This window comes from Berghia stephanieae, chromosome 5 (genome assembly GCF_034508935.2).
Source record: "Berghia stephanieae isolate SIO BIC M18660-M18661 chromosome 5, UCSD_Bste_1.3, whole genome shotgun sequence".
NCBI lineage: Eukaryota > Metazoa > Mollusca > Gastropoda > Nudibranchia > Aeolidiidae > Berghia > Berghia stephanieae.
In genome coordinates this window covers 77999897-78017888 of record NC_088364.1, presented here as the reverse complement: position 1 = coordinate 78017888, position 17992 = coordinate 77999897, and the positions used below count along the sequence as shown (strand labels likewise).

Genomic DNA, 17992 nt, shown 5'->3' with positions numbered 1-17992 from the left:
AAAAAATGGAAGTTTATTCATTAATTTCTCCCATGGTGGACAGGAGGTCACTTGCTGTATCTTATTTGCTTTCTGTCTTTGTCTTGGAATGGGATCACTTGATTTTGTCCTGGCCCTTACTGGAATCCTTGGCTGGGAGGGAAGCAGTCAAATGTATTTTGTTAGTTTTGGGAGGTGATATTTTGTTCCTTGTAAATCATCCCTATGTCTGGGTAGGGTTTTATGACCTCCCTTGGTGAGCAGGAGGTCACATGCTGCGTCTTCTATTCCCCCTACATCTGATTTCTGAGTTCCTTTCAATCTTCCCCAAAAGTGAACAAAACAAACGGATCAAGTAATAATGAAATAAAATTAATTGTTTCAGACTGGAGCATCTAATGAGCGTTGTGTTGGTGTTCATGGGATCTCCGAAAAGAGCCAAGAATCCCCATTTGAGAGCAGAATTGGCTGAGATGTTGGCTTCCCTCATGCCTGTCAATCCTGATGATTTGCCGCCTGGCAGGACTCTTTCCCCACAGTGAGTTGGGATACTTTTTTTTTTTTTGTATGGCTATGCAGTCCAGTGACATGTCACTCGCCTTCAGACTACAGGATCCAGGGTTTGGGTACTGGTCTAAGCGGTGCATCATTGTGTCCTTGGAAAGGCTCTTTACTAACTTTTTCTAATCGTAATCAGATTTAAAATGAGTACCTGGTAAAATAAAAAAAAGGTATTATAACCCCCCTTTTGTTAGGAAAATAACCAGTCAAGCTAAAAATGCGTTAATGACCGCTTGTGACGTAATCGTGTTATTGGCTCAAACAATTTAAATCGAAGATCAAGATAAGCAGTCATTTATAGAAAAAACTAATGACTTCACCTTTTAAGATAATTTTCCTTACTCTGCACAGAAATAAACTGGTATTGAGTTGGGCCACCATAACTTTTTACGTCACTTAAATAATAAAAACAAAGGGAAACAATACACAACAATGTGATTGTTTTTTGTTGTTGACATGTTTAATTGAACTAAAATGTAATTCACATCTCGACTTCCATGAAAATTATATTCACTTTTATCTATTTTCATATTTACTGACTAAACGATGATTTTCTAGGAATTGGTACTTCTGGAGTGTTATAATGTAGTTTTTGACCAATATTGATTTTTAAAATTAGGAAATTGTACATATGGAGTGTTACAATACAGTTTTTTACCAATATTATTGAATATTTCGTAACCTCGGAGACTTAAAACTTAGGTGCTGTGTGTTCCGTGAAAAAGTTTCAGACTATTTTGCCAGCTACCATATACAGTTGTGAGTCCCGATTGTTCTGATTTTTGTCCCTTTGTCCAATTTGTAGAGCACTTGCTTCACAGGCAAAGGGATTTCGATCGATTCCTGGGTGAAGTTGAAATATTTTATTTTCTCCACCCCCTACCCCCCCCCCCCCCCCCCCTCCCAATTTTCACCATCAGTGATTGGGTAGTGGGTCTGTTAGATCTGACAAAAAGTAATATGCGATGGACCAGTGTCTTGTTTAAAGGGTAGCAAGCAATTACTATTGTTCATTTCACGCTATAGAAACTGATATAATCTCCGGCTCTATGGGCCCCATGGCTCTGAAGTTTTCCGGTTCATGCCGGAATTCCGGTTTCGCGATATCTCGAAGTCAAATACCTCAAGTTTCAGTGTTTTGAGTAAAATAACCTAATGGCATCGGTAAAAATTCGAAAACCCGTGATTCAGCCACCTTTTCAGTGTATGGAGGTAGATTTGTGTCAATCTGTTTGCTGTGTAATCATTTAATAATGGTATAAAAACGGTGATGAAATAAGAGTAAAGTTTAGGCCGCATTTTCAGTAGGAACATTTTCAGGTTTGGCAAAGTGTCGAGATTTGATGAAATGGGATTTTGTGCTTCATATTTTCATTTAATTTGCTTTATCTTCAATATTACACTCACCAGATTCTATAGAGAAAAGCTGTTTGAGAGCCACCCCAATGTCATGTACGTTGCTGAGACCCTGATCCACGTCTTTGTCAGCATTGAGATGACAGGGGAAGGAGTGGCCTTCGAACAGAAATTCAATTATAGACGTCCCATGTACAACATCCTCAAGTATATCTGGGAGATCCCCTTGCATCGGAGAAGGATTAAGGTAGGCTTCGAGAGAGGAGAAATTCACCTCATCTTCTTCTTCTTCTTCTTCTTCTTGTATGCCTTTATATCTGGAATCCCGTTTTGAAGATGAAGGTACTCATCTTTTTGAGTTCATCTAGCGGGTCGAAAAGTTTTTTTTTATGTAGAGAAGTTGCAGAAGCCATATCTCTTCTCTATGGGTTGAGTATTATCTGCATCTCTGCATCTTCCCCCTCCTCCTCACCACATGAGCAGACTGGTGATTGTGCTTTTTAAGTCTCTTGTGTCCTTTCCTGACGTGGAACAGGATTACTTGTTCATGTCTGGGCAGCATACGGTATCATCTGAATTGAGCTTTAATATTGAGCTTTTAAATAGGGCAATATCCACTAAATGTGCTCAAAGCGCTTTACAAGGGGTCCCTGACCAACAGCAACACGTACCATGTAGAACGAAACATGACGCCTGTTAGGCGATATTACAATTTTTTCGGACAGAGACAAAACTGTTAACGGTCAAGTACTCATTTTACACCTCAGTATGGTGAGAGAATGTGAGTAAACAGTCTTTTCCAGGACTCAACTATGCGACGAGCGAGGCTCAAACCCAGGACCTTCCGATCCGAAAGCGAGTGTCATACCACAAGACCATATAGCTGCACGAATGCATTGGTGTTGTATGAAGGCTCTTAGTTATGCATTTTGCCTCGTTGAAATTTTGTGGTATGTTTTATATTCACCTCATCTCACCTCACCTCATTTTCCTGACTGAGGTCTGGTTGTATAGGAGACATGAGAGATGATTTTGCAGTAAGGGCCCTTCATCCAGACCTGTCCTCAGCTTTCCTCATTAGTGTTGAGCTGTCCATCCTTGTCCTTTCCTTTACATTGTCTATCCAGCACTTTGTTTGCCATCCTGTCTTTCTGTTCCCTCCCCTCCCCCCCAAACTCCTCCATTGTCCCTTGCATAATGAATGAATGACTATTACTGCGCTGTCTCTATGGACGCTTGCCATGAACCATTTGTGTGTTACTTCTAAAGTGTCAGTCTTTTTCTAGTATCCAGTTAGTAATTTGTTTCCATAAATCTCTGTCCAGTGCAAGTTTTCTTAGCTTTTGAAGGTCATCTTGTGTGTTAAGGTGCTGAGGCAATTGGATGTTTCCTTGTGTTGTTAAAATCAGTTCTTCGGTTGTTGTTGTTTCTGAATATATTTGATATTTTTTTAGATCTTGCTTCAATGTTGTTGGAAGTGAAGCTTGTGAAGCCAAAAATGACTCGCAAAATTGGTGGGGTATGGGTTTGAATATTTGGCACCCCTTATCTGGAACTCCCTTCCAAGTTTCCAAGATATATTAGAGACAGTAATGATGCAGAATTCTTTTAAAAACATCTTAAAACGTTTCTTTTTAATATGTAACACTATAGAATAATATTGCTTTGTCTCATATTGCATGTTTGAGTGAAAGTTACTACGTAACTGTTAAGTGTTTTGAGCTTGTTGATATATGGGGTAAGGCGCTTTATAAAAACAATATATTATTATTATTATTATTTTTATTATTATTATTATTATTATTATTATTATTATTATTATTATTATTATTATTATTATTATTATTATTATTATTATTATTATTATTATTATTATTATTATTACTTTTGAAAAATTTATTATTTTTGTTTCAGGAACTAGCAAAGTTTGCAGAAGACAACATTTCAGCCTCTGATCCACCTTTATTCCTTCGATTTATCAACCTGTTGGTAAACGATGCAACGTTTTTGCTGGACGAGGCTTTAATGGTAAATTGTGGGATCCATCGTCTCCAAATCGTGTGATGTCGAGACGTTTTATGTGGATGGAAATTGGATTTAAAGACGGAAATATAAGACTTGTTGTGTCAACAACCCATTTTTCATTTTTGCATTCATACATGTCATTTTTACATTCTCATTAAGAAGACAATATAGATTATTTAAGAGCTAAAAAGAATAAAGTCATATCTCTGATTTTTAATTCTAAATTCAATTTTCGTCATCTACATAAAAAAAAAAAAAAGTAGTCCTTTAGAGCTATTCGGCCCAACGAGCCAGAGTTTATCCTGGTTTCTTTAACATGAAACAGACAATAGCAATTGTTTGTTACCCTATAGGTAGGACGTTAGGTTATTGCAAAGTAATTTCCACCAGATCTAACAGACCCAGGTACCCATTCACAGCTGGGTTGACAGAGGGAATCAGAAATAAAATCTCGACTGTACCCAGGATCGATCTCGGTCCCTTTGCGTGTGCTCTACCAACTGAGCCATCCGGACCCCCTTCGTCGTCTGTAATAGATGTTTTTACGTATGCCCTTTCCCCATGTAAAAAGGCACAATGTAAGACGAGTCTGTTTTGTCCTTTTTCACCTATTTACTAAGGTGATTGGAAAAATTGTTGCCGACGTTTTAAAATTGTCGAGTAATTTGTTTTAAAATCTTCATTTTTGGAGACAAGCGATTTGTAGAATGGGCCGAATGTTTCTACATTGAGATGGAAGAATATTCGCTTGATTAAGGGAAAAATAGACGGTGTTTTCTTTAATTTTCACTGATTTGTAAATCAAAATTCAAATATATAGACGTTATTGAATTAACATGTTAAACCAGAAAAATAATAAAATTTACAGGGTTGCCAATTTTTCAGATATTTATGGAATTCAGTATGTTATAAACCCTCAATGTATTTTCCAGTCACCTTCTAAATGGAAAAAAAGTAGGTTCAAAAAGTCTTTACTCGAGTTCAGCACTCAGAAAGGGGTCAGTCAATGTGTTTGAATAAAAGTTCAGTAAATTTTTACCTCCTGAATTAGCAACCTGCGCTGTCTCTATGGACGCTTGCCGTGAACCATTTGTGTGTTACTTCTAAAGTGTTAGTCTTTTTCTAGTATCCAGTTAGTACTTTGTTTCCATAAATCTCTGTCCAGTGCAAGTTTTCTTAGCTTTTGAAGGTCATCATATTAAAAAAAAACCCCCAAATCACCACAAAATCAGCATTGACAATATTTTTAATATTTGAAATCACTGATTTTCTACTTTAGTTCATGGGTCAAATCAATTGAAATCAGTGATTTTCTACTTTAGTTCATGGGTCAAATCAATTGAAATCACTGATTTTCTACTTTAGTTCATGGGTCAAATCAAGGAGAAACAGAAAGAACGGGACCAAGGCCAGTGGAGTGGGTTACCCGAGGCTCAGCGGCATCACGAGGAGGCCAACCTACAACAGATTTCCCGGATGGCCCAGTACCACAACGTCATGGCCAGGGACACCATTGTAACGCTACGCATGATTACAGCCCATATCCAGTCTATATTTTGTCATCCCACCTTTGTGGATCGTATAGCAAGCATGCTCAATTATTTCTTGATAAGGCTGGTGAGTTTTTGTTTTGAAGCCAATTGCCCTTGAAAAAAAAAGATCTTTATGGATCTGCCTAATTGAAATAGAAAAAGATTGCAGTTTTTGGGGGTAATAAAATTGTAGACCTTATTTATAACTTTCCATAAAAACCACGTATTGGTCCTTAATACGTTTTGAGCGCTTTGAGATGTTTGGTTCATGGAAAGCGCTCTACAAATGTCATTTATTATTATTATTATTATTATTATTATTATTATTATTATTATTATTATTATTATTGTTATTGTTATTATTACTACTATTATATATTAAAAAATCCATTAAACGCTATGTAAATGATGTTGACGATGTAGATCTTTTATACGAGAAATTTTGTATTAGTAAAATATCTAAAATATTAAATGACCAGAATCATTCACTAAGACCATCAGTTATTATGTCAGGAAGGTCACCCTTTCTCTATTTCAACAAAAACAGAGAGACACTGAAAATCTTTTCTGCCGTCCAGTATTAGGCTTTATAACAACAAGCAATTATAATAATAATATATATAATTATTCACATTTTTACTTTCAAATAATGTAAATATTAATTTATTAATTGATTTTGTTTTGCAATCTTTTCAATTTTCAATTTATCGTGACAGTTTGAACTACTAAATTATTCATATTATAAAGTGCCGCTCTGGTTATGGAGCTGCTCCTTTTTTCTATTTACATCATATTTTTATCTTATTGTGTAAATTATTACACATCTGTACAAAAAATTTCCTTTTTGGGATGCAATAAAGTATTATTATTATTATTATTATTATTATTATTATTATTATTATTATTATTATTATTATTATTATTATTATTGTTTGAAGATTATACTTTAACTCCTTATATGCTAGCTCTGGCACCAGATCTTCTTTTTCAAATAGTTATATCGAATTAACCACAATCTGTATGTGGTTCTGAGGTTGGCTTCCAAAATTCTTTGTTCTACAGAATTTTTTCTAGTAATAGGTAGGTCTGTATTTATAAACTTAAGGGGAAAATAATGCAAATCTGAAACAAATTTTCTAAAATAGCTCAAAATTCCTGTTTTAAACAGTTTCTTTTCATGTCTAGTCTTGCTGTTATGCTATTTAAATGGATAATACGCAAAAAAAAAAAAAACAACCTAAAAAACAAACAAAAAACCTCAATCAATTTGTGTAGAGATAAACTACCACATTCCATTATTTAAAAACATTTTCTTTGTTAAAAACATTATTTAGATACATTAAAAAAAAGATTGATATGAAAATATTAATTTTAAAATATATTTTTACAAGAATTCTTTTTTTCTTCTTCTTCCTTTCTTTTTATTTTTTTTTAACTACAATAACAACAGTATGGCCAAACACAGCCTAATTTTAGCTTTACTTTTTAAAAGCCCTAAATTCTTTGAGCAGTTTTGTAGCTTCATTAAAAAAAATTCTTAAATCCATCTTTCCCCTCACTTTCCTTTAGGTTGGACCAAAACAAAAGGAGTTCAGTGTGAAAGACAAACAAAACTATGACTTCAAACCACAAGAGACAGTGTCCAACATCTCTGCCTTATATCTCAATCTTCAGAAAAGCGACAGTTTTTGTGAGGCTGTCTTCCAAGACGAAAGGTCGTACACTCCGGAACTGTTCACACAGGTTGGTTACAGTTGAAGCTGACAACGACAATTTCAACAATAAATATAATATAAATTCCCTTTATTCATCCCTAAGGGGACATTTTTCTTTAGGATCAAATCCAAGGGAAGACTGGAATAACCCAGGCAGAGCAGCGCCGCAAAGTGAGCTGAGGTTAGGTGACTTGCTCAAGGCCACACAGCGCGACGGGTAGTCAAACTCGGTACCTTTCGGGTACGAAGCAAAAGACCGTACCGCTGAGCCACGCTGTCCCATTGGCAATGATATTGTGTCCCGTCATCTCAAAACAGGTTTATGTCAGGATGATTTGGATTCCGAAAAGTGAATTTTAGAACTAAAATGATAAGAAATCCTAATTTTTGAACTTTAAATTAAATTAAAATCATAAGAAATCCCAATTAAAAAAAAAAAATTAAAATACTATAATTTTGGAGTTTTATTAGAATTAAATTATTAAAAAATCCCAATTTTTGAGTTTTATTAGAGCTAAATGATAAGAAATCCTACTTTTTGATTATTATCAGAGTTTTAAATGACAAGAAATTATAATTTTTGAGTATTATTAGAGATAAATGATGAGAAATTATAATTTTTGAGTTTTTTAGAATTAAAATGAAATCCTGATTTTTAATTAAAAAATTATTTTTTTTCAATGCAAGAGACTCGTATTTGTTCTCCACCATGATGAATAGACATTAACCCCAAGTGTCGTGTTTTGTGTTTGTAAATTCATTTTCCAGCACTCAGTTCACTTGAAAACTTCATTGGCTCAATAACATTATGTGTAAACTGTGTTGGTTGTAATATCATTTGGTATTGGTTGCATCTGTAGTCTTTTGAAATTATAAATAGCAAGGATACTGAAAGAACATGGGGCTGCATGGGGTTATGCGGTCTTGTAGCATGACCCTCACCTTTTGAACAGAAGTCCTGGTTTGAGTCCAGCTCTGAGCAGCACAAAGTTGAGTTCTTGGAAAAGGCTCTTTATTCACATTCTCTTACCGAACCCAGGTGTAAAATGAGTACCTTGTCATTAACAGCATTGTCTCTGTGGGAAAAAAAATTGCTTATGTCACCTAACAAGTGTCACGTCTTGTCCTATGTTAGTTGTTTCTGTTGGCTTGGGGCCCATATAAAGCATTTTGAGCACATTAAGTGTATATTATACTGTATAAAAACTCAAGTTTTTAAAGCTCAAGTTTACATTTCAGACTTGTCAAGTGTTGGAGAAGATTGGGGAATCCCCTCAGACTATTTACGACTTCATGAGTCTGGATGAGAAAATCAAGGTAAGATATTCTCTGTTGTCTTGGAAATTCTAGGGAGAGCATAGATATGCCATGAGAATGATAAGAAATGCAATTTGTATAGTCCTTTGAAGATATCCTTACTTACCTAGTGATATTTAGAAATCATTTATCACATCATATCATATCACATTATATTATAGTAATAGGGCTTTAGAATGGACATAGTGTTCCTTAGATGCCCTTAAAACATAGTCCTTCAGAGCCATAGGCCCATGGAGCTGGAGTTGATCCTGTTTTCTATAGCGTGAAACGAACAATAGCAATTACTTGCTACCGTTTGGATAGGACGCTAGTCTATCTCAAAGTACTTTCCACCAGATCTATCAGGCCAGCTACCCAATCACTGCTGGGTGGACACGGGGGGGGGGGTCAGAAAATATCTCGACTGCACCTGGGATCGATCTCGGTCCCTTTGCTTGTGAAGCGAGTGCTCTACCAACTGAGTTATCAGGACCCCCCCCCCCACTTAAAACAGTAGTAACAATATATTGGACATTACACATTGCATATTCTTCGAGATAAGAATATTAAAAAGGGAGATACAGATAAAAGCATTGACGAAAAAAAAAATTGATTCTTATAAATCCTCTTCGCTGGACTCTAAATAGTTTTTTTTTATCAGGCCAGGTCTATCCTAAAATGGCCATATAATATTTCTTGCTCCTTGCAGTATTTGTCAAGTTTGTCTTTAAACGAATTCAACTTTTTTTGAGCATACAATTTCATCAGGCAAATTATTCCGTAGCTGTTAGGTTTGGTGGAAAGAACTTTGAGATAGACTAGCATCCTATCCGAAGGATGACAAGCAATTGCTATTGTCCATTTCACACTATAAAAACCGGCTCGGCTCGGAAGGACTTTTATTTATTTATTTACTTTTTTTTAAAGGCAGACATAGACTTTCTTACTCTTTCTCTGATGTGTATATCAAAGCTTAAACATAAAGTTTTGTATTTGAATGAATATACATGTTAAACCTCCCCCCCCCCCACCCCAAAAAAAACAAAAACAACAAAAACTAAAAATTATTTTGCTCTCATCTTCAGGAGAAAATGAGCGAGAAGCAGTCCCAGGAAGAAGCTTTGGCCGACGCTCCGGATGAATTCCTGGATCCGATCATGGGGACTTTGATGAACGACCCAGTCATGTTGCCAGATTCCAAGAACATTGTGGATCGCAATGTCATTGCCAGACATATACTCAGGTAGGTACTCTTCTTCCCCTCCCCCTTCTTCATATAAACTGTCCTACATCATCAAGCAGAAACCAGTCGGAGAGGAAATAGGAAGAAGACGATGGAGGTGGATTGGACACACCCTTAGAAAGAACGACTCCACTATAACAAAGAAGGTATTGGACTGGAACCCTCAGGGTAAAAGATCAAGGGGAAGGCCACGGGGAACATGGAGAAGAATTAAAGAAGCTGATATACAGAGAAGTGATAAGACATGGAATGAGATAAAAAAGTTAAGATCAGGATAGAGAAGGATGGAAACTGTTTGTCTGTGGCCTATACCCTGACCCAGGGTGAAAAAGGTAATGATGATGATGATGATAGAGAAGGATGGAAACTGTTTGTCTGTGGCCTATACCCTGACCCAGGGTGAAAAAGGCAGTGATGATGATGGTGATAGAGAAGGATGGAAACTGTTTGTCTGTGGCCTATACCCTGACCCAGGGTGAAAAAGGCAGTGATGATGATGATGATAGAGAAGGATGGAAACTGTTTGTCTGTGGCCTATACCCTGACCCAGGGTGAAAAAGGCAATGATGATGATGATGACATTGTCAGACTGATTATTCATTTTTTAAAAGTTGAGCTTTAATGTAGCACAATATCCACTAAACGTGCTCAAAGCGCTTTAGAAAGGGTCCCTGATCAACATCAACTCGTAACATTAAGAACGAGACATGACGCCTGTTAGACGATATAATACCATTATTTTTTCCCGACCGAGACAACGGCCAGGTACTCATTTTATACCTAAGTATGGTGAGAGACTGTGAGTAAAGACCCCCAAAAAACCCCCACTCAAGTGGACACCTCAGGGAAAATTCGAAGTTTGAAATCAAACTCGATATTAATCTAAAGAAGACAAGTATTTTCCTCTTTGAGTCATTAAATAAATGACGATTAAAAATATTTTTTTTTTTTAATGTCCCCACCTTAAATAGGTAGATTGGAGGTTGTATGATAGTTATAGTTTATGGATAACTTTATAATCTTGAATATCTTTCGTCACTCGAGTATTCATTCAAAAGTTTTGTTGTTTATATAATTTTGTTCTAAAATATATATTGTTTTTGTACTTTAAAATTAAAGTTTTATTACTATGAATATTAACATAACTGCGGCACTTGGGCGTTGACAAAATCCGAAGAAGAACATCTGGATGCCTTCCATCGCACACAGCTAAGAAGGGCACTGGACATCAAATACCCAAAAAAGATCTCAAATGAATCACTCTATAAGATCACAAAAGAAAGACCAATCTCCCTTGACATTTTACAACATCGATGGCAACTTTTCGGTCACATACTACGCAGGGACAAAAACATACCAGCTAACCAAGCCATGTCGGGATATTTCCAAAAACACGGGAACCTTTTCAGAGGAAGACCGATCACAACACTCCCTGTGATCCTAAACAAAAACCTCACAACACTTGGACAAAGCATTAGTCTCATAACGGCAGGGGACCTTGAAAATCTGAGAACCCTAGCAGAGGACCGGCAATATTGGAGACACCTCACATAGGAAATACTGGAAACAGCCAAGGCGACCCGATCTTTCGGTCGAGACGCGAAAGGCATCTAAGTCAAGTAAGTCATATTAACATGCAAATAAATGGAATTAAAAAAGTAACGTACTGTTGTGAATGACTGCGATAATATTACGAGCTCGTGACAGGTTTTGAAAGCCGCGCGCCATGCTGTTGTGGTTGTCGCTGCCCACTGTGCAGGGTGTCAATCATTATCTTTTTATATTTAATACTTTCTGGGTGGGGTTCCTGACCTCCCATAGTGGGCAGGGAGGTACATACTGTGTCTTCTATCCCCTTATGCCTGTTTTCCAACATGCTTTCTGTCTTTGTCTTGGAATGAGATTACTTGGTTTTGTCCTGGCCCTGGCCGGATACCCTGGCTGGGAGGGAAACAGTCAAATGTGTAGTTAGTTTTGGGAGATGATATTTTTTTCCTTGTAAATCATCTCTCTGTTATGCATTATATTATGTTTTCTTATTTGTAAAACATTTGAGTGTATTCCTCTAAGTGGGGACCTGTGCTTTTGTCTGGATGAGACTTTTAGTGATCTCAAACTAAGTACTTTCATAGTGTGCTCTTGGAATCTACACCTGTTTCTTATTTGAACCAGTTCCCCTTTGTCTTACCTTTTCTTGGGTGCTTTAATTGTAATTCTAGAACTTTTTACTATCCCATTTTCTTCCTTTTTACTTGCGCTGATATGACCTTAATGTGTTGCAAGTGCCGTAAAACCCTTAAAAACAAACAAACATGTTGTTGTGGGGTCGTTACCCGCTGAGCAGGGTGTCAATCATTATCTTTTTATATTTATTACTTTCTCTTCTACTGTGCACAGCGACCAGACAGACCCTTTTAATCGGCAACCCCTGTCTTTGGATATGGTCATTCCTCAAGTAGAACTCAGGGCCAGAATTCAAGCATGGAAAAATGAGAAGCTAAAGAGTTTTAAATCGTGATTCTCCATTTTAGTCATTTCTTGAATGTCATTTTATTAGAGATGTCAACTATTGCAAAAGTTATGAATTTTTTATGTTAAAATGGTGCCATTATTACGAAAATACAAAAATCTGGGAAAATTCTGTTTTATTTTGACAAGCCACTGTTTCTTCTTGTATTTAATAGTATTTATACAGTGTCAGAACACTATGAAAAGTATTCAATTTCACTCATGAAGTGAGCACTGCGCTGAATTGCATTAATTTTGTTGTTGTTGAGAAATTACACTTTTTTTTTTCTTCCCACATTACGCGTTTTTGATTCTTGATGTTGGCATCTCCGTTTTGTGATTTTTCTTTGTCTTTTGACAGGTCTACCATTTACACGCTGATGACATTGAAATCATCTACACATTTATATTTGGCCAATCCTATCTTAATTTTGATTTGAATTTGCCTCCTTGATTGATTTTATGAGTTTCTAACCAAAAAATTAAAAAAAAAAAAAAAAATTGATTGAAAACACTGATTTGGACATGTGTAATTGATTGAAACTCCATTAAGTCAATTCTAAGCCATTTTAAAGTTATTATTTGTGTAAAAATTATAAGAATATGTGACCCACCATGTCAAAATGGTTTTATTTTGGGATAAATCGGTGCAACGTGGCTCAGTAGTACAGCCTTTGCTTCGTACCCAAAAAGTACAAAGCTTGATTACCCACTGTGCTGTGTGGCCATGAGCAAATCACCTCATCCAAGCTCAGTTTGTGGCATTACATTGCGGCTGACACCTGGGTTATTCGTCTTCTCTTGAAATAGACCCTAGAGACAAATTTCCTACCTATAGGATGGATAAAGGGAATTTTATTATTCATTTAATATGTATTAAAATTGAATGCAAAATTTAAATGATAAATACCAATTCTCAGTTTTTCTTTTGCAATGAAAGACATTGTGTAATTCTCCATCTCAAAGAATGGAATTTAACCCCTGGTGTCATATTTGTTGCTCTTATTTCGATTTCCAGCACCTAACATATCACGACATAATACTGTTTTCAGTCAAAGGGTCATATTGATAGTCGGTAGATCAAGCAATTTAATTTTGGGTGGATCAGACCTTGGATGACATCAGAGGTCTGATCTGCCCAAAATTAGATAAAACCTGGTGCACAAAGCTCATATGTAGACTTCAGAGGTTTGATCCACTGACCAATGACATATTGTGTATCAGGCTAATGCAGTTTTTTAAATCATGAAATTTGTATTTTTATGAATTAATCAAAACTCAAGGAAGGTTGTTTATTGCGTGTGAGAAAGCTGTCGTTGGTATAAATGTATAATTATTTTGGATAGAGTACCCATTTATGACATTTAACAAACAAAAAAAAAGTTTTCTCTGTGAGAAATCCAATTGCTTTATTATCTGTGACTTTGATTTACGATGAAAAGTTAAAATGGAATATCTTTAGTTTCTTTGGAAAGTAAATATTCATATAAAGGGGAAGAAATAAGATAATAGAGAATGAATTGATTAAAAGTCCTCCTCCCTTTTCCTCTTTTTCCTGCTCCGCCCTCCCCTCCACCACCTTTCCCATTATCTTCAAAATAAATGTTTAAGAAAACTGTCTTTATAAAAATATGTTTGCATTGTATTATTTTAATTTGACTTATATATGTATCATTATGTTAAAAACAAATGTTGTTCTTCAGAGCCACAAGGCCCATGGAGTCGGAGTTTACCCTGGTTTCTATAGTGTAACTCGGACAATAGCAATTGCTTGCTACCATTTGGACAGGATGCTATTCTATTACAAAGTGCTTTGCATTGTTCTGTTATATTACTTTGACTCGTGTATATATTTTCATTTCAAAAACAAAAGAGAATAAAATTATTTATTTATTTATTGTGATCTCTCTCAAGTGGTGTGATAATGATGTGCGCAATTTAATTTTGGGTGGATCAGACCTTGGATGACATCAGAGGTCTGATCTGCCCAAAATTAGATAAAACCTGGTGCACAAAGCTCATATGTAGACTTCAGAGGTTTGATCCACTGACCAATGACATATTGTGTATCAGGCTAATGCAGTTTTTTAAATCATGAAATTTGTATTTTTATGAATTAATCAAAACTCAAGGAAGGTTGTTTATTGCGTGTGAGAAAGCTGTCGTTGGTATAAATGTATAATTATTTTGGATAGAGTACCCATTTATGACATTTAACAAACAAAAAAAAAGTTTTCTCTGTGAGAAATCCAATTGCTTTATTATCTGTGACTTTGATTTACGATGAAAAGTTAAAATGGAATATCTTTAGTTTCTTTGGAAAGTAAATATTCATATAAAGGGGAAGAAATAAGATAATAGAGAATGAATTGATTAAAAGTCCTCCTCCCTTTTCCTCTTTTTCCTGCTCCGCCCTCCCCTCCACCACCTTTCCCATTATCTTCAAAATAAATGTTTAAGAAAACTGTCTTTATAAAAATATGTTTGCATTGTATTATTTTAATTTGACTTATATATGTATCATTATGTTAAAAACAAATGTTGTTCTTCAGAGCCACAAGGCCCATGGAGTCGGAGTTTACCCTGGTTTCTATAGTGTAACTCGGACAATAGCAATTGCTTGCTACCATTTGGACAGGATGCTATTCTATTACAAAGTGCTTTGCATTGTTCTGTTATATTACTTTGACTCGTGTATATATTTTCATTTCAAAAACAAAAGAGAATAAAATTATTTATTTATTTATTGTGATCTCTCTCAAGTGGTGTGATAATGATGTGCGTGAATTCCCTATAATACTCTGTTCATTCAAGTCAGCCAGAGAAAATTCGGACAAGATATAAAGAAAGTAATATTCGTTTTACTCATTTTCAATATTTACAATGCAAAACATATGCCGTTGTGAAATTTATAGGCATTAAATCGTTGCAAATATCACTGTTTGAAATTGTTTCTGAAATATTAGACATCATTTTGTAAATGTGGCCAGGTGTGTTCAATGATAAAAGAGATGGGTGAAGAGAGAATAATTGATGCAGGCTGATAATTGTCAAAATATATCATCATCATCATCACCATCAGTATCAATCTTTCAATCTCTAATAGCTGGGTGGGGATCCTGACCTCCCATAGTGGGCAGGGAGGTACTTACTGCGTCTTCTATCCCCTATATCTGTTTTCCAACTTGCTCTCTGTCTTTGTCTTGGAATGAGATTACTTGGTTTTGGCCTGGCCCTGGCCGGAGTCCTAGATGGGTGGGAAACAGTCAAATGCATAGTTATTGTGTTGGGAGATGATATTTTTTTCCTTGTAAATCATCTCTCTGTTATGTATTAGTATATTTGTTATTTTAGATGTATAATGTAAGCATTTGAGTGTATTCCTCTTTGTGCCCGGATGAGACTTATAGGTGATATCAAACTAAGTACATTGGTGGTATGCTCTTGGAATCTACATCTGATCCCTATTTGTTCCCAGTTCCCCTATGTCTTACTTTTTCTCGGCTGCTTTAATTGTAATTCTAGAACTTTTTACTATCCCATTTTCTTCCTTTTTACTGGCACTGATATAACCTAAATGTGTTTGCAAGCGCCGTAAAACCCTTAAAAACAAAACAACCATCGGTATCAATCTTTCAATCTCTAATAGAGCACAGGTTTTTAATTATTGATCCTACATCTAATATCTAAGTTCTTTTTTATAATACTATGAAATGAGAAGAAACAGAAGTTACTCATGGGTGCCAGTTCTGGTTCATGCAGAATTTTCGGTTAATATCTGGTCAAAAATATTGTAGCCAACGGTCAAAAAAAAAATAAAAAAAAATCTTTTCATGGACTTATTGTTTCTGGTAAAATGTAGGCAAATTTATTCTTCCACCTTTTTCATACAGGGAAGCAGATTCACAGTACCGGAAATCTCCTTTTTTCATAGAGCAGAAGTAATGCACATGATGATTACAAGTTTGCTTTTCCTCTCTTCCAGTTTAACAAAATGCTGACATTTGAGTTTCAGGTTTCTCTCATTCAAACCGCGGCCTTCACAGTATTACAGATGATTTTTGTTTTTAATCAGTAATAAATAAAACGCAAACGATCACTCCAATAGATTTACAGTGGATTTTCAATGTCCAGTTGTTTTTGATCACAATGTTTTGACCAACAGTACTTCGCTTGGTATACATAATTTGTTATTGTTCTAATCCAATTGTTGGCAATTGACCCGAGTAACAGATCAATTGTCGGCAAGTGACCCGAGTAACAGATCAATTGTCGGCAAGTGACCCGAGTAACAGATCAATTGTTGACAAGTGACCCGACTACCAGATCAATTGTCGGCAAGTGACCCGAGTAACAGATCAATTGTTGGCAAGTGACCCGAGTACCAGATCATATTTCCAATTTTCCTCTTATTTAAAGCTCTCAATATAATTATAAATTACCATAAATCAGGCAGATTTATTTTTCAATCTCTAAGTCCTCAAACAAGAATAACTCTCTTGGCGCGTATGAACACGGGTACTTTTTATTCGGAGCCATCAATATAAACTAATACATTATACAGATTTCCAATTATGACATTTCTAAAAATTAATGTTTTACATTAGATGCTTTTTTACATGGAAGTAAGGAAGTGTAGATGTAATTTTAAATGTAATGCTTTAGATATTAACACATTTACCTGGGCATTTTTCTGTTTTTGGTTTTGTTTTTTTTTCACATGCATGATACTCAATAAAGATATAAACAGATTAAATAAAATCTAAGCTCAAGAGTTACTTGTGTGAATTTTTCAGAATTGTGCAAAAAAAAAAAAAAATGTAAATAGTTTGTTTCTTCGTAGAAATAAATTTTGTAGGAATTGTTTTGGTCAAAATTTGATAAAATCTTTGTTGGGAAATTTTAGTAATATGGTACATTGACCCTCTCCAACACCCTAAAATTTTTTTTAAAAAATCAAGGGTCTAGAGGGGGGTCTCGAGGAAAAATTAAAAATTTTTTAATTTTTAAATAGGGGTATAACGAAAACAGGGAAAATTTTAAAAAAAACGAGAAAATGGTGGTATAACAGAAATGAAAAAGAAAATGGGGGTATAACGAAAACAGGGAAAATTTAAAAAACGAGAAAATGGTGGTATAACAGAAATGAAAAAGAAAATGGGGGTATAACGAAAACAGGGAAAATTTAAAAAACGAGAAAATGGTGGTATAACAGAAATGAAAAAGAAAACGAAAACAAGGAAAATTGAAAAAAAACGAGAAAATGGTGGTATAACAGAAATGAAAAAGAAAATGGGGGTATAACGAAAATATGGAAATTAAAAAACCCCAAGAAAACAGGGGATATGGGGTAGGTGGTGAAATGAGAACATTTTTTGCTTTGTTATATCCCCTAACAAATAAAATAATAAATATATTAACCCTATAAAAATGGTGCAAAATAACTTCAGTATTTATATAGCTGCTTATACCATTCCTATCATGTAATTAAAATTGCTATTTTCATGAATCTATTCACCTCTAAACCAATCAAATCAATCATTTCTTGTCACGAAACAAGAAACAAGTTTAATCACATGATGCCGACGCATGCTATATGCAATCAATTACATGAATGAGAGCATGAAACTTATCAATAGATCGATTTCTCAAGAGTGGGCCGAGTTATACAATAGCTATAGAATAGAAACATGTTATGAATAATAGCGTGTTTGTCACAGCTGGAAAATCAACAAACTTAGACAAGTAATTTTATTAATCAACGTTATAAAATA

At 35.2% G+C, this 17992-nt stretch overlaps 1 protein-coding gene across 6 annotated transcripts in view; it reads left to right on the top strand.

The window, feature by feature from the left end:
- The window catches only part of LOC144973647 (ubiquitin conjugation factor E4 A-like), a 34921-nt gene extending 22110 nt beyond the window's left edge, over positions 1–12811 (top strand). For all 6 annotated transcript variants that reach the window (XM_078916360.1, XM_078916359.1, XM_078916362.1 and 3 more), the window contains exons 15-22: positions 365–517; positions 1951–2143; positions 3811–3924; positions 5287–5538; positions 7023–7196; positions 8408–8485; positions 9553–9710; positions 12108–12811. In XM_078916360.1, coding sequence (XP_078772486.1) covers positions 365–517; positions 1951–2143; positions 3811–3924; positions 5287–5538; positions 7023–7196; positions 8408–8485; positions 9553–9710; positions 12108–12228 — 1243 coding nt within the window. In that variant the 3' untranslated portion in view covers positions 12229–12811. The remainder of the gene's footprint in view (positions 1–364; positions 518–1950; positions 2144–3810; positions 3925–5286; positions 5539–7022; positions 7197–8407; positions 8486–9552; positions 9711–12107) is intronic.
- Positions 12812–17992: the final 5181 nt, after the last annotated feature.